This window comes from Thamnophis sirtalis, unplaced genomic scaffold, assembly GCF_051295495.1.
Source record: "Thamnophis sirtalis isolate CommonGarterSnake01/CBP01778 unplaced genomic scaffold, rThaSir2_p1.2 scaffold_3, whole genome shotgun sequence".
NCBI classification, from domain to species: Eukaryota; Metazoa; Chordata; class Lepidosauria; order Squamata; family Natricidae; genus Thamnophis; species Thamnophis sirtalis.
Genome location: NW_028261383.1, coordinates 161733883 through 161754610, shown reverse-complemented (window position 1 = coordinate 161754610; position 20728 = coordinate 161733883). Strand labels below are relative to the sequence as shown.

Genomic DNA, 20728 nt, shown 5'->3' with positions numbered 1-20728 from the left:
CATATTCAGGAACAAAACCAATGAAGCAAAGCCAAAAGAGCAAAACCAGAGATATTCAGAGTAATTGCTAAGGTAGACCTAAAATAAAATGCCATGTAGATAAGTGCTGTTTTCATTGTAAAGTTATAATAACAGAGGCTTGCCCCCTTTATCTTTGTGAGAACTATGGAAGGTCTCATTTGAGGCATTTACTCAGGTTACATTCCTGCCTTGGACTTAGTCCCCTTGTATTGTCTTGGTCCTCCTGTCCCTCAAGGCCATTCTCCCTTCCCTCCCACACTTTGTGCCAGGGCTGACTCGTTACGCACCCCAACTGCAAGTGACAACAGAAACAGGGAGGGGGAGAGCAAGGTTTGGAATGCAAGGGAGGCTTGGGAGGGAATTGTGGAATGCAAGAGAGCCGACTGTCACCTAGCAATGTCCTAATGTCAAACGATGGGGAAGCTCCAAGGTGCTCAGACCATTTCCCAAAACAAACTGACTGTAACTGATTACTGGACAATGAATAGTGGGTAGCCCAGGAGAGAAAAGGGAATTTTACCTATGCTGCTTTGCATGCAAAAATTTCAGAACTGGCTTTGTGTCTTCTGTGCCTCTGTGCAATTATCAGTAAAGTTATATGCTTGGTAAAATAATATCCCAGGAGTTTCTTTTGCTGTATTTGCCATAGGGACTGTTGACACCTTGCATGTAACCATATGATACTCATTACACAAACACAGCTTTCTAAATGTGGATGAAGTCCTAAAGGTTTACAGCATCTGGAGGAGATGCAGTTTTTACTTTGAATTTCAATGTAGATTCATTATATTAATTCTCCCAAATATATGACTATGACTATCCATTTCTTTGATAAAGTGACAAAATTAGTGGACTAGAAAAATGTTGTGGATATAATTTACTTGGTCTTCAGTAAGGCATTTGATAAAGTAGACCACAACTTACTACTTGATAAAATAGAAACATGTGGGTTAGATAGCATCAACATTTGTTGGATTCGTAACTGGCTGACCAACCGCACTCAATGTGTGCAGTCCTCAATGGAACTGTATCTACATTTGGGAAGTAAGCAGTGAGGTACCCCAAGGCTCTATCTCAAGCCCAATACTCCTCAATATCTTCATCAATGATTTAGATGAGAGGATAGATGGAAACTCATCCAATCTGCAGACAATACCAAGCTGGAGGAATAGCCAAGAGTCCAGAAGATAGTTTTAGGATACAGAGGGAGCTTCACAAACTTGAACAATGGGTGCTATCTAACAAAATGAAATGCAATGGTGAAAAAAGTAAGGTACTACATTTAGGCAAGAAAGACCAAATGCACAGGTATAGTATAGGTGGTACCTGGCTCAATAGCAATAACTGTGAGAGGGATCTTGGCCTCCTAGTGGACAATGACTTAAATAGGAGCCAGCAGTGTGCTCCAATTGCCAAAAAAGCCAACACAGTCCTAGGATGCATTAACAGAGGGATAGAATCAAGATCATATAAAGTGTTAATACTACTTTATAGTGCCTTGGTAAGACCACATTTGGAATACTGCATCCAGTTTTGGTCACAATATAAAAAAATGTTGAGACTCTACAGAGAAGAGCAACAAAGATGATTAGGGTCCTGGAGGCTAAAACATATAAAGAATGGTTGCTGGAATTGGGTATGGTATGTTTAGTTTAATGAAAAGAAGGACTAGGAGTGACATGATAGCAGTGTGCCAGGGGTGGTATTCACTTACTTTTCCTACCGGTTTGCAAATGTGAGCACACACATCCACGCATGCGCATGGCCTCCTGTGCATGTGCTTTGCTCGCATGCATGGCTTGCTCGCATGCGTGCAGCTTGAAAACATGCCTAAATAGGACAACATAGAGCCGGGGCGGGTGAGCGGACCCACCCACAATTTCCACTACCGGTTCAGGTGAACTGGTCTGAACCAGCTGAATACCACCTCTGGCAGTGTTCTAATATCTATGGGGTTGTCACAAAGAAGAGGGAGTCAAACTATTCTCCAAAGCATCTGAAGGCAGGCATGGAAGGAAACTAATCAAGGAGAGAAGCAACCCAGAACTAAGGAGAAATTTCCTGACAGTTACAATAATTAATCAGTGGAACAACTTGCCTCCAGAGGCCATGAATGCTCCCAACTGGAAGTTTTTAAGATGAGATTAGACAACCATTTGTCTAAAATAGTATAGGATTTCCTGCCTGAGAAGGGGATTGAACCTCCAAGGTCCCTTCCAAATCTGTTATTCGTTGCCTTGTGCTGTAGACATCTTATTAAAGTAAGGCAAATAATGTGTTTATGTTTTCTTACTGCCCATGTTGCCTCCCTACTTGCACAAATACAAGATCGAGTGGGAAGAAGAAGCGAAACACATGTGGTTAATTCAGGATCTGTGACAAAAGAAACAATTTCCCCCATTGGATTTGCTCAGGCAAGATCTTGCCCCTCTAGGATGCTACTTCAGTTCCCTGTATCACAATCTTCCCTGAACCTCGCCTCCACAACTACAGCCAAATGCAATTTCTTTTATTTGAGGATGATCCTTCAGGCATACAGGCTGCCTGCCTGCTCCCCTGCCTTGTGGCAAGGCCACTTTGCATTCCTGGTGCTCCGTCACTGAAATGGGGCCACCGACTCTCTAAATGCATGAACTGGATTTAAATTTTCAGTTGCTTCCAAGAGCCAGAAGGAAGAAGAGAAGAGGAATTAACTGGCCGTGAAAGTCTTCTGCTGATTTCATGTAAAGCTGACAGAGAAGGCAGCTGGGGGCTAAAGAAAGTATTAAAACATTTATGGTTGTTTAAAGAGGAACAGGTCGGCTCCTGCTAACTTATGCCCACCCTATCAAGCATCTCTATGAAATACACAAGCTGATTTAAGCAGAGAGGCTGGCAGTGAATGACAGAGCATCCACCCTCTCATTTAGGTAGGTTGTACAAATTCAGCACCCTTGCAGTAAATACGGGGCCTTATTTCTACAGATCTTCCCAATTCTTAACTCCTGCCTGTTGATTCATACTTTGTTTTCTACAGCTAATACAAACTCAGTTAACTTTGTAGACTGGTAGGGATTGCCAAGAATCCGGAGCAAATTAAAATGAGCTCCCCTTCTTCCATCTTCTTGGAATCAAAGAAAGACTATCCTGCAGCTGCAGGGCTCAAAAACATATGGCTCCCTGTGTGCTTCTCACCATTGTGTGTCCTGAAATAAATAAAAGTGTTGTGAAATCACGTGTCCTATTAAACCGTAATGTATTGATCCAATCAAAAACAATATGGAATTAATACAACAGATGACCAAAGTTATTTCCACCTGCTTGAACAATTTTTTGACTCTGTAAGGTAAAGGTTCCCCTTGCACATATGTGCTAATCATTCCAGACTCTAGGGGGCGGTGCTCATCTCCATTTCAAAGCCGAAGAGCCAGCACTGTCCAAAGACGTCTTCGTGGTCATGTGGCTGGCATGACTAAATGTCAAAGGCACACGGAACGCTGTTATCTTCCCACCAAAGGTGGTCCCTATTTTTCTACTTGCAATTTTACATGCTTTCAAACTGCTAGGTTGGCAGAAGCTGGGATAAGTAACAGGAGCTCACTCCATTACATGGCACTAGGGATTCAAACCGCCGAACTGTCGACCTTTCTAATTGACAAGCTCAGCATCTTAGCCCCTTTGACTTTGTACCCTACTCTTAATCATGATGCAGTTCTGAGTGTTAGAGGCCTGTGCAGAAAACAAACCAGGAATAAGGTTGAAAGCTGCAAACAGCGTACTCTGCTTATACATCATACCAAGCTACAATTATAATTGCATTCAACAAATCACAGTTGCAAATATTGCTTTTGTGCTGCAAAATTTAATCTTGTGTATTTACTGATGCCGTTTACATATTGTGCTAAGACAAAAATAAGGAAGGCTTTGCATTACGTGTAAATTGCAAGTATCTTCTCTATGGAAATTTCACAAGCAGAGGATTTTAAATGTTGGCTCCCCAAATGCTTGGTTTCCAACTATCCAACACACCTGCCAAATATATTAAAACATAATCAACCTAACAACCTACAGATAGCCCTCAATGTACAACCACAATTGGAACCAGAAGTTTCATCACTAAGTGAGGCAGTCATTAAGTGAGTTGTGCCTGATTTTATTACCTTTTGGCCACAGTCATTAAGCAAATCAATCAATCAATCAGAATAGAGTTGAAAGGAACCTTGGAGGTCTTCTAGCCCAAACCCCTTCTCAAGCAGGAGACCCCATATACCATTTCAGACAAATGGCTGTCCTGTCTTTTCTTTATTCAAGTGATGAACAACTTCTGAAGGCAAGCTGTTCCATTGGTTAATTGAGAGTCACAGTGGTGCAGTGGCTAGAGTGCAGTACTGCAGGCTACTTCTGCTGATCACCGGCTACCAGCAGTTTGGCAGATCGAACCTCATTGGCTCAAGGTTGACTCAGCCTTCCATCCTTCCGAGGTCGGTAAAACGAGTACCCAGATTGTTGGGGGCAATGGCTGACTCTGTAAACTGCTTAGAGAGGGCTGTAAAGCACTCTGAAGCTGTATATAAGTTTAAGAGCTATTGCTATTACTATTGTCCTCGCTGTTGGACAGTTTCTCCTTAATTCCAAGTTGCTTCTCTCCTTGATTAGTTTCCCATCCATTGTTTCTTGTCTTGCCTCCTGGTGCTTAGGAATCAAAGCACCAGAAGGCAAGACAGAGGAATCAAGTCATGTGATTTAGAATCAGAAATCAAATCATGTGAATCAAATCACATGGTTGTTCCGTGAATTCCGCTTTCTCCATTGACTTCACTTGTGGGAAACTGTCTAGGAAGGTCACAAATAGTTCAACCATCATGAAGGCATGCCAGTTGCCAAATACCTGTATTTTGATCATCTGACTGCAGGGACGTTGCTATGGTTGTAAATACAAGGATTGGTTGCAAGCCACTTTTCTCACCAATATCATAATTTTGAATAGTTGTTGAATGAATGTTCCTAAGTGGAGATCTACCTGTAACCAATCTCATACAATTCAATTGCTACAGTCTTTTCTGCAACAACAGAACTGGCCTGTATCTCTAAGCCATTCCTTGGCCACAAATCACCAAAGCAGCCAATCAGAAGGATACAGATGGCTTGACACAGAGCCTTTCTCCACTGCTAGCTCAATTTGCTCACTACTTACTGGCATGACATTTTTCTGCTCCCATTGCTGCTCCCTTATTCTACCTCCACTCCCTCTGTTTCAAGCCACTGAGGTCCTCTGACTAGATCAGTGATAGTCAACCTGGTCCCTACCGCCCACTAGTGGGCGTTCCAGCTTTGATGGTGGGCGGTAGGGGTTTGCTGTAACTCTGCTTTATAAATTTTATAATGTAAAGTTACTTCCCTACTTTATAAATCACCATTACTGTGGAACCAGTGGGCGGTTAGAAAAGTTTACTACTAACAAAGATACAAAAGTGGGTGGTAGGTATAAAAAGGTTGACTACCCCTGGACTAGATAATGAGTAACAAAGGCCAACAGACTTGGAATCTTCGTGGCGCCTTTGATCAGCACCAGAGGAAGGGAGAAAATGCTAAATGTTACAGTATTGGCATCACCAGGGAAGAATCAAGCCTGTTTCGCTCATTGACTGTGGATGGATGAAGGCAGCTTCACGGAAACATGGCAGGGGGAAAAATGGCAGTCATGTTTGTGCTGTGCTGTGCTTAACTTCAAGCAGAGAAAAGCCCATATGGCATAATTTATGCACATTATCTGCCTCACTTCAGGTCATGATATGCATTGTGAAAAGAGAAATGCGTGGAATATAAAAAGCTCAGATTCAAGTGGAATTGACTAGGGAAACATTTCAAGCTAAGGTTTGATGAGGGTTTTGGGGGAGATGAGAATTATTCATTTTTATATTAATTCAGTTAGGGACCTTCCCCTTTGGCATCACTGCCACCACCACCTCTATTTCTTCTTCAGCCTCAAGCACTCTTGTAGAGTTTCCCAAAACTCCATGATGGAGGCGTAGGTGACAGTGCCACTCAGTGGCACCACTTCCTTTCGAAAGGATCAGCCGAGACATGTTAGTGGAGAAATGCATGGATGACTTTTAACAGAATTTGGGGATTCAGCTTTTTTTTTTTTATTAATGCAGCAGTTCAGGCTTCACTGCTATTGGAGCTCTTTTTTTATAGGTAAATGTAAAGGTTCCCCTCACACATATGTGCTAGTCGTTCCCGACTCTAGGGGGCGGTGCTCATCTCCATTTCAAAGCCAAAGAGCCAGCGCTGTCCGAAGACTTCTCCGAGGTCATGTGGCCGACATGACTAAATGCCAAAGGTGCATGGAATCCTGTTACTTTCCCACCAAAGGTGGTCCCCATTTTTTCTACTTGCATTTTTTACGTGCTTTCAAACTGCTAGGTTGGCAGAAGCTGGGACAAGTAACGGGAGCTCACTCTCTTATGCGGCACTGGGAATTTGAACCGCTGAACTGCCGATCTTTCTGATCAACAAGCTCAGCTTCTTAGCCACAGAGTCACCGCATCCCGTTTTTCTTTGTATGTATATATATGTATGTATGTGTGTGTGTGTCTGTGTGCATATGTGTGTGTGTGTGTGTGTGTTTTATTTGTGCTGATAAATAAATAAAGGGAGACTGGTATAGATCTATTTCAAGCTATTTAGCTCTCATCAGCTAGCCATACCCTTACTGGGATTCGAACCTGGGCTATATTACATATTAGGCAGACGTCTTAGCCATTAAGCCACAGGCTCTGATCCGTTATCAGCTGAGCCAGGGAGAAAGGTATATATTTAAAGTCACAACCCCTGGTATGCCCCAATTATGGGAGGAAGCTAACTGCTTCCATTCTCTGTCAATTGGCTCGTCACAAGAGTCCATCACGACAGAAAGCCAATATTTTTACTGTTGCCTTTGTTATATTTGTGTTTTATTTGTGCTGATAAATAAATAAAGGGAAGATATATATATATATATATATATATATATATATATATAGATAGATAGATAGATAGATAGATAGATAGATAGATAGATAGATAGATAGATAGATAGATAGATAGATAGATAGATAGATAGAGATAGATAGATAGATAGATAGAGAGATAGAGAGATAGAGAGATAGAGAGATAGAGAGATAGATAGATAGAGAGATAGAGAGATAGAGAGATAGAGAGATAGAGAGATAGAGAGATGTAGATGTAGATATAGATATAGATATAGATAGATACAGATGTAGATATAGATACATAGATATAAATCTTTAAAAAGCAACAGGAATGAGAACAGGGAAAGGAGAAGAGATCAGAAACAACTTAGTCTTCAAGGGGAAGAGCAGCTTACCATAGTGGCTTTTCTCACCAGGCTCAAGGTTCACTCAGCCTTCCATCCTTCCGAGGTGGCTAAAATGAGGACCCAGATAGTTGGGAGAAATATGCCGACTCTGAAAACTGCTTAGAGAGGGCTATAAAGCACTGTGAAGCGGTGTATAAGTCTAAGTGCTATTGCTATATACCCATCTCTTTGGAGAGAAGCAACTCCAAAAGAAACCTGGAGAAGAGGTGATGTTTCTAAACAGTTGAAAGAGAGAACTATAGCAGCAGAACTGCAGGAAAGCAGAGCAGAGTGATATAACAGGAGCATTAAGGCTTTCCAGCTGGGTTGGGCTGGGCACCAACACTTAGCTAAGCAGATTACTCAGGAAAGCAAGATCAGTCAGTCAATCATTTCCCCAAAACCTTCAGCCAATGTTGTAATGCCGTTGTGGTAGCTACAGGCAAAAATATGCCAGTAACTTCATCATGATAAAGCCATGTAATGGCTGCCAAGTGATAATTTTTCAATTGACGCAGCTGCAGAAGTGAACCTAGTAAAGTAGATATGTAGAAGCAGTCAGCAAATTACACAGCAGAAATCTCAGCTTAATTAGATCTCTGGAAATTCAAGTGCAGTACAATAGTCATGCATGCAGAGAAAGAAAGGGTGCAAAAAGATTCCTGAGGTCATAAGTCATGCACGATTTGGTTTGTTCTTTAGCAGGAATTCTCACTAGAAATGCACATCTCTTCAATATGAACTCGGCACAGTTTAAATGGGAAATGGTTGGGAGGGGAAGAGGGACACTCTATAACTCATGAACGAAGGCAAATACAAGTGTCCCCGGAAATGTTGCAGGATCCAATCTGGGTCAGTCACCAAGACCAGAGGTTTTGTCTTCCGAGCTTTTGGACTCATGCTGGAGCCCATCTGCAGAGAACTTCTCTCTTTCCAGAACATCTGCTCTGGGCTATTCTCTGCATGGTATTTATATGGTGCCTGGTTGTGAATGGCTTTTTAGTTGTTGATTGGGGTGTTGAAAGAACAAATATAAAATGCAAGATGATGGTTTGAAATAGGGTTAGATACTTCATCATTGCTAACATTCTTTTCATTATAACTTCCTAACGTTTTTTCAATAAATATTGTTTTTGGAAATTCCCAGTGAGACAATTTAAAGAGGATCCAGTCCTACCTGAAAGGGTGAAGCCCGATGGGTGGGCTGAAAATTCCCCATCCATAACATAAAGGCTTCTTCCACCTGGCCCTTTTTAAGAAGGAAAGGGCAATCCAAAGCCCTTTTGATGTCACCATGGAGGTTTACCTGATAAATTCGAACCCTCACCACCCTCCAGGCCTTCCGCAAAGCCCTTAAAACCTGGCTGTTCCGACAGGTCTGGGGCTAAAGAGCTTTGCCCCCCTTCTCGAATGGTATGGTTGTTGTGTGTTTTTAAATTTTGTATTGTTATGTTTGTCTTTTTATCCCCCTGTCTGTACCCCCTTCCCTGACTGAATTGTGAGCCGCCCTGAGTCCCCTTTGGGGAAAAGGGCGGCATATAAATGTAATAAATCCAAATCCAATCCAATCCAAATTTGTTATTTGTTTACTTATGTTGGAGGGAAGCACAGATACACACTCACCTCTTGAAAAAGCCTTAGTGTTTTTCTTAGAAAGACAGTCACTCATGCCCTCCCTCCAAAATAACTCCCAGAAGGAATCAGCCCCAGGCTGAGATTTGTGGCTCTTTTGAGCAATTTTATTTATACACACACACACTCACACACACACAGTAAAGGTTCCCCTTGCACAGATGTGCTAGTCATTCCCCACTCTAGGCGGCAGTGCTCATCTCTGTTTCAAAGCCGAAGAGCCAGAGCTGTCCAAAGACATCTCTGTGGTCATGTGGCCGGCATGACTAAATGCCAAAGATGCATGGAATGCTGTTACCTTCCCACCAAAGGTGGTCCCTATTTTTCTATTTGCATTTTTTAAATGCTTTCGAACTGCTAGGTTGGCAGAAGCTGGGACAAGTATCGGGAGCTCACTCGAGTTGAGTTTAACTGAGAGAGAGTGACTGGCCCAAATTCACCCAGGTTGCCTTCATGGCTAAGGCGGGGCTAGAACTCACGGTCTGTTTTCTAGTCTGTTGCCTTAATCCACTAGACCAAACTGGCTCTCCGTATTAAACGTGGCTTATCAGTCCTGGCACAAATAAAAATGGCTTGATTCAATTCCTAGAAATGCCTCTGGAGTGCAGAATCTGCACTCTGATCCTGATTTTTCTCCTGTGCTTCCCTTGTTCCTGGGTGGCTTCCCATAGCCTGTCATGTGTGTCTCCATTTGTCATTCAGCTGAAATGTTCAACGGTTCGAATTTCTTTCTTCCTATATTCACACTTACTAGCTGGAAATGATGGAAGTCAAGATTCCTTCTATTGATTCATAGGGACCCCGCTACTGGTAATGATTGCAATTAAGTCTAATACAGCCAGGGGGAGGGGAGAGGTAGGAAGCAGAGAACAGCACTAATTAACTGAGCTATGAATTTAAATTAGGTTCATCATTTACATTCCTCGTGTGCACTCCGCTCCTTATCAAGACAACAGAGGGACAAGAACAGGACCGTAGTTAATACCATATCTGACCTAGCTGGTAGAACTAGGCCCAAACACAGAATATGCATTTAATGGAGTGCGCACAGGGAGAGGAAAAAAAATTCATGGTCTTGAATTTCAGAATTCTTTTGAATCACAAAATGAAAGATGGTGTCATTGTGAATAATCTCCTAACGTGGGAGCCTCTGTGCCAGCACACAAAAAGGAGTATTAGGTTTGTTTGCCACCTTGTGTTATCTAAAAAAGGTGCTTTGCTTTAATTCGAAAGGCAACTGCACTATTTTTTCCTCGAGGAAGAACTATACTTCCATCCCCCTGCCTTCAGAACTGATAAAGCTTCTTGGATGAGAAGCAAAATGTTTTTTTTCCCTCTCCTTCCTCCTTTTGAAGAAGAAAAAAAGCATCTTGAGACGACTGTGACCTGGATGACTGAGAATCTCCACAGACACCTTGAGCTATTTGTAAAAATAAAAGTCTGGATAAAAATAAGTAAAAGAACATGGACAAATGGTTCAGAAGAACAATCGTAGTTTTAAAATATATATTCCCGATGTTCCTTTCCATCAACAACCACAACAGCATGGGATTTAGCTGAAAACGATTTACTTTATTCCATATTTTGTTCTTCTACGAGCAACACTTCCAATTATTGTGAACATTTCTTGCGCAGGTCCACTGAGGGGAAAAAGATTTTTTTCTATTTTGCAATTTAGATTGTTCATAATTGTGGGTCTTTTACTGAGCTATTAATGCTAGGGGGTGGGGGTGGGGGGTTTCTGCCTGGTTTTGAAATCCCATTTGGGGATTATGGTAAGAATGAAAATCAAGCCACAATGCTTAAATATCACCATTCATATCACAGCTACATAGGAGCACGCATACATGCATCTCATATATAGTATAGTTCTTTTTTAAGTTATACAATGCTAGTTCCGTGTATCAAAATATGGGGTGAGAATTTTTATTGGGAAGGGGTGGAGGTTTGACAGGGGAGGCTTTTAGTACTAACTAAGAACAATTGCAGAGAGCACCATGCTCCCAGGAAACACAACAGCAAGAAAACAAAGAACAGGAGACCTGGCTGGGTAATATTTTGTGACTGAGAGAACCCTTCCACAACTCCATCGATTTTAAGCTTTATAGCAATAGCAGTTAGACTTATATACCACTTCATAGGGCTTTCAGCCCTCTCTAAGCGGTTTACAGAGTCAGCATATTGCCCCCAACAACAATCCGGGTCCTCATTTTACCCACCTCGGAAGGATGGAAGGCTGAGTCAACCCTGAGCCAGTGAGATTTGAACAGCCGAACTGCAGAACTGCAGTCAGCTGAAGTAGCCTGCAGTGCTGCATTTAACCACTGCACCACCTCGGCTTATCCAGGTAATCATGTGCCTAGAGCCACAATACATACACAGAAAGAATAGTGAATTTTACATATTGTTTTAGTTTGTTTTACCTGCCCTTTATTTATTAGTTAGTTTGCTTTTATACTAGGAAAGGTGGTGGTGCAGGGGTTAGAATGCAGTATTGCAGGCTAACTTTTCCCAGAGCCAGGAGTTCGATCCTGACTAGCTGAAGGTTGACTCAGCCTTCCATCCTTCCAAGGTCGGTAAAAGGAAGACCCAGATTGTTAGTGGCCATATGCCGATGCTGTAAACCGCCTAGAGCAGGCTGTAAAGCACTGTGAGGCAGTATATAAGTCTAAGTCGGTAATGGCAAACCTATGGCACGTATGCCACAAGTGGCATGTGGAGCCAAATTTTCCGGCATGTGAGCTATCAGCTGCAGCGCACATGTGCATACCAGCCAGCTATTTTCAGCCTTCCGGAGGGCCGGGGAAGGCCGTTTTTGCCCTCCTCAGCCTTCAGGAAAGCCTCTGGAGCCTGGGGAGGGTGAAAACAAGCCCTACGGGCCAACCGGAAATTCAGAAATGATTCATTTCCGGCTTCTGGAGGGCCTCTGGGGGGGGGGGCAAGGGAGGCCGTTTTTCACCCTCCCCAGGTTTCAGGAAAGCCTCCGGAGCCTGGGGAGGATGAAAACTCCCACCACCACGGAGGAGGGGGGGTTATGTATGCATGTGCGCAGGGGGTCGCCCGTGCATGTGCATAGGGTGCATTGTATTGTGGGTGTGGGTACGCAAGTGCATGCTATTGCACACACGCAGACAATTTTGGCAGGCCTTTACAAAAAGGTTCACCATCACTGGTCTAAGTGCTAGCGCTATTGCTACATCAGGGCTTATAGCATAGTTTTTTATTTACATTCCACTACTAAATGACAGTAATCTATGCTATCTGTATTCATTAGTCACAGTCAATGAAGACTCTGGGGAATTACATAAGGCAGGTTCCAAATGTACATATGGTTGAAATTCAACTTTCCGGGCATCAGATTTCTATAACTATAAATATGTTGTCTGTTAAGAGCCATAGATGTGAAGACATTTAGTAGAAGAACACTGCAACTCTATATGGTACATAGCTTCTATTGTGTAGAAAGATATTTTCAGGGTTCTCATCCTTTCCTCCCTCCTCTCTCTTAGCTAAATTTTCTCTTTTGATTCTCATCTCTGTACTTCTGGTCTTTTTCCGATCCAATCTTTCTAGTTGCTGGAGGACAGCATCCTATAGCTAGAGACTGACTTAATTAGCTGAGGCCTCCTATTATTTCCAAAATAAAGCTTATCTATTTTTGTTCCATGCAAGTACTAGCCTCCAGAATACTTTCTTACAGAAATTGTATTCCTAACTTTAGCCTTTCTCTTGTCACATTTTCTTTTCATTGTATAAAACTATCTGGTACTCCAGACATAAAGCCTTGAGGCTACAAATGGTCCATCCTTTCATCTGCGCGAATTTCCATGATCTCACGGTCACAAAGATGTTTTTTCAGGAGGCAGTTGGACTTCCTGGTTTTTCTGAAGACGTTTCGCTTCTCGTCCAAGAAGCTTCTTCAGCTCTGAAAGATGAGAAGTGAAACATCTTCAAAGAAAAACCCAAAAGTCCAGTGGCCTCTTGAAAAAGCACCTTGTGACAACCATGACCAGGATGACTGAGAATCTCCGTAGACATGTTCTCATTGAATACAGGTAGTTCTTGACTTACGACCACAACTGAGGCCAGAATTTATGAGGCCAAGTGAGACATTTGTTAGGTGAATTATACCCCATTTTATGACTTGTCTTGCCACATTTGTTAAGTGAATCACTGCAGTTGTTAAATTAGTAACACCATTGTTTAGTGGGTCGGGCTTCCCCATTGACTTTCCTTGTCAGAATGTGACCCGAGGACCACATACTTATGACTGCAACAGTCGTAAGTATGAACCAGTCATCAAGCATCATAATGTAAATCATGTGACCATGGGAATGCTGCAACAGTCATAAGTGTGAAAAATGGTCATAAGTCACTTTTTCCAGTTCCGCTGCAACTTCGAACGGTCACTAAAAGAATCGTTGTAAATTGAGGACTACCTGTACTGCGATGCTGGGAACAAAGTCTGGGGAAGACTGACTTAAAACCCTGAGTCTTCCGAGGGAATTCTGAAAGTCCCAATGCACCTGAAAGCCTGATTCACTTTCTGCTTTACAAGTGCAAAAACTGATCGGATTTATAGAAAAAAAAATGGAGGAAGTGGCAAGCTGAGTAACAAGAAACCAAAATTCAAATTCAAATTCAAAGAATTTATATGCTGCCCAATCCCGAAGGACTCTGGGCGGCTTACAGAATACATCTCTAAAAAAATAAAAATAGAGAAGAAAGCAGGTTAAAAAAGACACATCATGCACTCAATCTAGGTGGGGCTGGACCTCACTCATGAGGTCAACAGCCCCAGGCCTGCCGGAGTAGCCAGGTTTTAGTAGCCTTTCGGAAGGCCGAGAGAGTGGGAAGGGTCCAGATCTCTGGGGGTAGATCGTTCCCTAGGGGCAGCTACAGAGAAACCAAGGATACACCATGGAAAGGGCAAAATTAAGATCTAAATTTGCTTCCGTGGCATCTCTAATTAAAACAGATCAAGCCGCAGGCTCTCCAGAGACACTGATGAACTTCTGCCAAACTCTCCAAGTAATGGAAAAGCACGGTTAGTAGCACAGCAGTTCATAAAGAGCCGAGGTGGCCCAGTGGTTAGGGTGCAGTACTGCAGGCCACTTCAGCTGACTGTTATCTGCAGTTCGGCGGTTCTAATCTCACCGGCTCAAGGTTGACTCAGCCTTCCATCCTTCCGAGGTGGGTGAAATGAGGACCCGGATTGTTGGGGGCGATATGCTGACTCTGTAAACCGCTTAGAGAGGGCTGAAAGCCCTATGAAGCGGTATATAAGTCTAACTGCTATTCAGTCCATCTCAGTCAGGAATGGGGATTAAGGGATTAAGCAAGAGATATAATAATGCTTTGATGTAGCTCCTTCTACAGTACTGATTTGGGGCTCAAATAGCACTGTCAATAAAAGTATGAAGACAATGCTCATGTATGACCATTGCTTAACAAGTGCATCTGCTCTGCATACAGAAGGTCCAAGATTCAATCCCTGGCATGTTCAGTTAAAACCAATCAAATCTGTTTATGTACGTATCTATTAAACAAATAGATATAAGGCTGTCCAACTTGCGCATGGTTCCCCCAGGTGACTTAGGAATTAAAATTTCACAGTGGAGGAAGCCATAACACATACCCCACTCCAATATTTAGCAAATACAGCTAAAGATCTTGGAGAGCTGCTGTCAATCAGAATAAAATGCCAGATTGAAAAAGAGTCTGCTTATGTTCCGCTCATAGCCTGAAACTGCCTAGAAAGATTATAAAATAAAAATCAAGCAGAGCAAATGGAGCTGGTGTAGTGGTGAAGATGCTGGCCTAGAAACCAGGTGTCCGTGAGTTCTAGTCCCAACTCAGACATGAAAGCCAGCTGGATCGTTTGGAGCCAGTCTTTCTCTCTCTCAACCCAACTTCACAGAATAGTTGTGGGGTTGGGGAGGAGGAGAAATTATGCATGTTTGCCACCCTGAGTCACTTATAAAGTAATAAAGGCAGGATAAAAAACCTAACAAATCTAATCTAATAGATAAGAGAGACAATTTGCTCAATTGTCCCTGCTATGTGTAGGTGTGGGAGATAGAATATGCATCAGCCCATCACCTGTCAAGATAGAATGATGCTCCAGAGATGCTAAAAAATGCAATGACACAGCCATAACATCAACTAAGACTGAACTGAAAGTCATTTAATAGATAGCAGACACTATTACTGAAAGAGGTGCCTCATTAACAGAGCAGCACGGAGAGAAAAAAGGAAAGAGGACAGAGACATAGAAAGCTGGGCCTTAAAAGTTAATATAGGAATGTGAGCCAGTGGGCTACACTCTTCCATCTCTTCTGCTCTTTGATGCAATGATTGAAAATATGCAGATAATATAGATTTGGGACACTGAAATAATAAAGTTCCTACATTCAGCATGTTCAGAACTGTGCTGAAAAATGCCTTTAAAGGTGTTACAAAGAACACCAATATCTTTAGCATTAGGTCAATATATACCCGTGACGGTGAACCTATGGCATGCAGAGACATCTCTGTGGGCACACGAGCCATAGCTCAGGTGAGCTCCACTGCGCATGCGCATACGCCTCCCGCCGGCCAGCTGGTATTCAGGTCTCTGCGGGCAGACAGGTCTCTGCTGGCATGCGCAAAGGGGGGCGCATCCCCACCCCGTTTTGGTGCTAGCAGGCCTCCCTGAAGCCTCCTGGGACCAAAAACGGGGGGTGGGCACCAAAATGGGGTCATGCGTGCATGCGCGGGGGTGGGGCCTGTGGGGGGCATTGAATTATAAGTGTCAGCGCGCACACACATACACGGGCTTTCAGCACCCAAGGACAAAAAGGTTCACCATCACTGATATATACCTTACAAAAGAGCTGGTGAATCTTTTATTTTAAATTAACTATGGACAGTGTTTGAGGGGTTGGGAGTTGCAATTCAGGCTTTTAATGTCCCAGAAATATACAGGAAGGGCTCTCAAGAAGTCATAGAAAGAGTAGGGTACCCTATTTTCTGTTCTTGATTCACAATCACTGGCGGGGGGGGGGGGGAATCACAGCCCATTTCAGTGTTTGGAGGATTTTAAAATTGGGGCTTCCCAGAATGTTACGATGCCTAACCTTAAGACACGCTGTATTTTTAAAAAGTGAAACGGGCTCCCAAAAGGCATTCTGACACAGGGAAGGAGTCAAATTCTGACAGTGAGAACTTGAGGTGCTGGTTGGCTACCTGTGGGCCACAGATTAACAATCTTCACCACTGTGCTGGCAATTCCCGCTCCCAACCCGTCAAATGCTGTCCGTATCTAATCTATGCTAAGAGATTCACCAGCTCTTTTGTAAGATATGTATTGAATGAATGCTAAAGATGCTGGCATTCTCTGTAACATCTTTAAAGGCATTTTTTAAAGGCAAAATTAGCATTTAAACTGAATCGGCAGACTCCACATGGATAGGAAGTCTTCTTTCAGATTACTGTCTGTGTGAGCATGATGTACACATTCTAGGATGACTGATAAAAGGCACTTGCAAAGTCAGCCCTCTCCAACACCTCCACAGTTTCCTCTGCATACTGATAAAGCAAGGACAATGTTGCTGGTAGAGTCAGTACTGTTGTCAATATAGCATTCAGAAAATGCAGCGAATGGACCCACCTGGCCACAGGTTTCATACAAGAAGAAAAAGAAAAGCATTGACAATTTTACCTTTATGTCCATCTCTGGGTTGACAAATTCTTTCAGATACTGAATGGGTCCCATCAGGAAAGGGCAACGATTGGTGAACACCTGTTCATGTTAGAATGCAAGAGGTGAGGCAACTAATGGGATCTACCCTTTTTGCTTACAAGTTCCTGCTTAATTGCCTTCCCTCCACCCAAAAACAAAGCAAGGAGCAAGCCGTTGTTTGTAGCTTTGAGTATCAGGGTCCCACCACTTACCCCTTGAAGTCCCTCCTGTGCCATTGACCGGAACCACAGAATTTCCCCAATAATTGTCATCCTTTTTAGAACGTTATCTATGCCTGGACAGAAGAGATTGTGATTAGACACAGTTTTCCAGGAGCCACAAGACCTTTAGCTTAGCTTATCCCAAGCTGTTGTGTGTGATTGTATTTGAAGTACAACGTCCATTATCCCTATCACCCAGCTTATCATAGGACACACTAGTTGGGAACGATGGTCCTTCCATAAATACCTTTAGAAGGCATCCAAATGGGACAAACTATTCAACATCAACAGAAGTTGTTGAGTTAGTTCTATGAAAGCCAAGAGAGTTTAAACTTAAAGTTTAGCAACTTTAAGCCTGGCGGACTTGAAGTCTGCCAGGCTTAAAGTTGCCAAGGTTGGAGACCCCTGGTCTAAACAGTTTTAGAGTGAGAGCACAACACAGTTGCAATATTTAAAACCAGTGTCTAGAACAACAGGAACTTTTACAAGGCTGTATCTGCTAATAAGTTTCTAATGATGTCAGATATATTTAGAATCTGAAACCACTTTTGCGGAACTCTGCACAGAAGTTTGGCAATATAATATTCTATTCCATTCCCTCCACATCCCCGCACCCCACCCTACCCCAACCTATTAGCTAGTCTCAGGATATATCCAGATAGCTGTCCTAATATGCTGTAACGCATGACAAAATTATGCCATCATAATTTGCTCTGTCCCTACACCCAATTTCCAGTCTGCTTTGCTAAAGAGTTTGGTAAATTCTGCTATAGAACAGGGGTGTCAAACTCGATTTCATCAGGGTTGTGTTTGACCTCCTGGGGCCAGGTGGGCGTGGCCAGCTCAATGTCACTCGTGTCGGGGCGCCTGTGGTGGCTCAAGTGAGCTGGCAGAAGCACCGCAGGCCAGTCCTTTGCTGTTTCCAGGGCAGCCCTGCGGGCCAGATCTAAGTACCCCCGCGGGCTACATCCGCCCCCCCGCCAGGCCTTGAGTTTGCCATCCCTGCTATAGAAAAAGGAAAATCCAGTTTCAAGTCCACATTTAGCTATAAAACCTTCCCAAGTAACTTGAGGAGGGTCATGATCTCTCAGCTCACATTATGCCACAGAACTCTTGTGAGGAAAAAGTTTGTGGCGGGAATGTCATGCTCACTATCCTGAGCTCTTGGGGGAAAGATGAGTCAAACCTAATGAATTTATTATCTCTAAAATATTGGAATTATCAAAACAGTGAGAAATGAGACATAGTATCATCCGTGCTAATATGTGGTCTGAAAACATACATTTAAAAGTAAGTAGTAAAGTCCAGAGTCAAAACAGATTTGACTTCTTTAGTTGTGGTTTCTCTCTGTTTTCTTTTAAAAACCAAAACAACAAATAAACTCTGTATTCTCTATTAGTCTCGCCGACAACTGAATACTTGAGGCAGGGAAGAACAAGTACAGAACCATTACCTGATAGGCGGGGCATCAGCGTTGCCATCTGCTCTGGATGGCAGTAGTTGGATCTGATCTGAACCAAAATATCCATATTCTCAGTCACAAGTTTCTGGAAAGAATGAAACTTGGTGATATTGTATGACAACTCTGGAGATTGTACAAAATTTATCTTGAGCAGCCTGCTTCTGTTTGCTTTGAGAAATGGCCATATGCCAATCTTCAAACCTCTCCCTAAGAAACCGTAGCAGAATTTCTAGAACCAGACCTTCTGCTCAGTGCCTTTTCTTCTAATCCAAAAAGGCAGTAAGCCACTGTTGACTAACTAGACCAGTCAGCTCACTTAATATACTGTACTTCACCATGAGGAATGGCAGGGGACTCACAAAAAAACTCTGCTCAAACCAAATAAATTATATTATGGTTTCATGAGCCCAGAATAAGTAAGAAAATAGCTGATTCCAATCTGTTCCCCTCTCAACTGAGCTTTATACCTTTAGCTCCACCATCTGTGAGGTGACATGCCACATGAGGTTATCACTTAGGAACTTCATTCCATAAGGACCAAGGAGTTCAGCCAATGCTCTCATTTCTGCAAGGAAACCAAAAGGAATTAATTTTTAGTGTAGTACAATAGTACAGTATGCATACCTAAAACAGCCACGGAGGGTCAATCTTTTGATTTCTTTCTCCTGTAGACATCAGGGAAAAGGAGACATCAGATGTTGGTTCATCCTCTTCTGATTATAGAAATTGCAACAGAGATCTCAGTCTTCTCATTTAACATATTGGTAGCCTTTTTAAAAAAATAGCAATAGCCAAGACTACAGGGACTGGTAATACAACTCACTCAAGAGACTAAGATCAGAATTTTCAATATGCTTGTCTGGGATGGAGAGAGTTGCTGAGATAATATGTTTGTCATACATTTATATTTACTTTTGTGCCAGGAATTAGTAACATAGTCCTGGAAAGCTTCAGAGATATTCAGAAAAAGCCAGGAAGGATACAGAGGGTCCATGGGCCGACATTTATCCACTTTGACTTTAGTAGGCAGAGTTTTATCTCCATTTGGTATGATGTCTCAAGTTCACCCCCATCTTCTAACTGGTTGAGAAACAGCCAAGAGCCTGTTCCCTGCTAGATGTCTGTGTGGGAGTAGGAATGGATTTCCAGAGGAAAAAATTGCAAACTACAGGAACCAGGAGCGTTACTCAGGTGACCCTGAGGACACAGATAAACCTCCAAGTGCTTCAAGGACCTTCTAAAAGGATGCAGATTACCAGCTGTTTGCAAGGAATATAAATCCTTCCATTGCTCACTATCCTGTCAGAGCTGAAGAATCTTCTTGGATGAGAAGTGAAACGTCTTCAAAGAAAAAGCAGGAAAGTCCAGTTGCCTCCTGAAAAAGCACCTTTGGGACATTTCCCTATTATTATCTGCCACTGCTGAGGCAGTGAGAGAGACAAGTGCAAAACTTCCATTGTTCTAAGATCCAAACTCCATGACATACTAAACATTCTAAGTACGAGTCTCATGCACAAAGCATGTGTTTCCGTCTGGTTTTAAGTTGTGTCTTTAAGATCTTACATTTAAGGCCAGGATTTTATTTTTAATCTTTGTATATTGCTTGTATATTGAGAGTGTATGTTTGGATGTTAAGGATGGCTGGAAGTTAAGGTTCCCTGTGTTGAATCTGTCTTGGTTCTGAATTACTTTAGTATTAAACTCAATTGCTGGTTCATGTAGTTTGCTTATGAACAATATGGAAGTTCCTCCTCCTCTTCCTCCTCCTCCTCCTCCTCCTCTTCCATTACTGAAGATTACTGCATTACTCTCAACTTCATACAATTTGCTACATCCTCAGATTTAAACCTCAGCTGCAATTCACATGCTGAAAATGTGCATGAGCCAAGCTAGGCTTGGTGGGAATGCCAAAACTTCAATTGGGCAATACAATTCAAACCGATCAGCTCATTTACTAATACTAGGGATTAAATTCAAATAATGAAACCCAATTGTAACTCAATTCTGAATGGTTCTGTCTAGGCATTTTGAGACCTACCCAGGACATCAGAAAATTCTTCAGCACTGAAGATCTGTTCCCCTTCTTTGGGAACACTGACAAAGGCTTGCATTAAAGGCGAAAGGACAATGGATCCCATGCTTGCCTGGCGTAGAAGTGACTCCAGATACCTGGGAAGAAATGCCAAGAAAAACTATTCCATCTAAGAACAACCAAGTATAACTTTCTTAAACATGTTACAGGGCAGCTAGATGGAAAGAAGAAATGACAGAGCCAGGAAACCTTACTAGCAAGAAAGTCTTCCTAAGAAAACTTTGTCTCACAACCATAC

At 42.6% G+C, this 20728-nt stretch overlaps 1 protein-coding gene across 1 annotated transcript in view; it reads right to left on the bottom strand.

Moving 5' to 3' along the window:
• The window catches only part of NCKAP1L (NCK associated protein 1 like), a 99787-nt gene that overhangs the window by 25797 nt on the left and 53262 nt on the right, over nucleotides 1-20728 (bottom strand). The window contains exons 22-26 of the mRNA XM_087710633.1: nucleotides 20437-20567; nucleotides 18866-18963; nucleotides 18390-18483; nucleotides 16928-17010; nucleotides 16695-16775 (exon numbers count right to left, since the gene is read on the bottom strand). Coding sequence (XP_087566759.1) covers nucleotides 16695-16775; nucleotides 16928-17010; nucleotides 18390-18483; nucleotides 18866-18963; nucleotides 20437-20567 — 487 coding nt within the window. The remainder of the gene's footprint in view (nucleotides 1-16694; nucleotides 16776-16927; nucleotides 17011-18389; nucleotides 18484-18865; nucleotides 18964-20436; nucleotides 20568-20728) is intronic.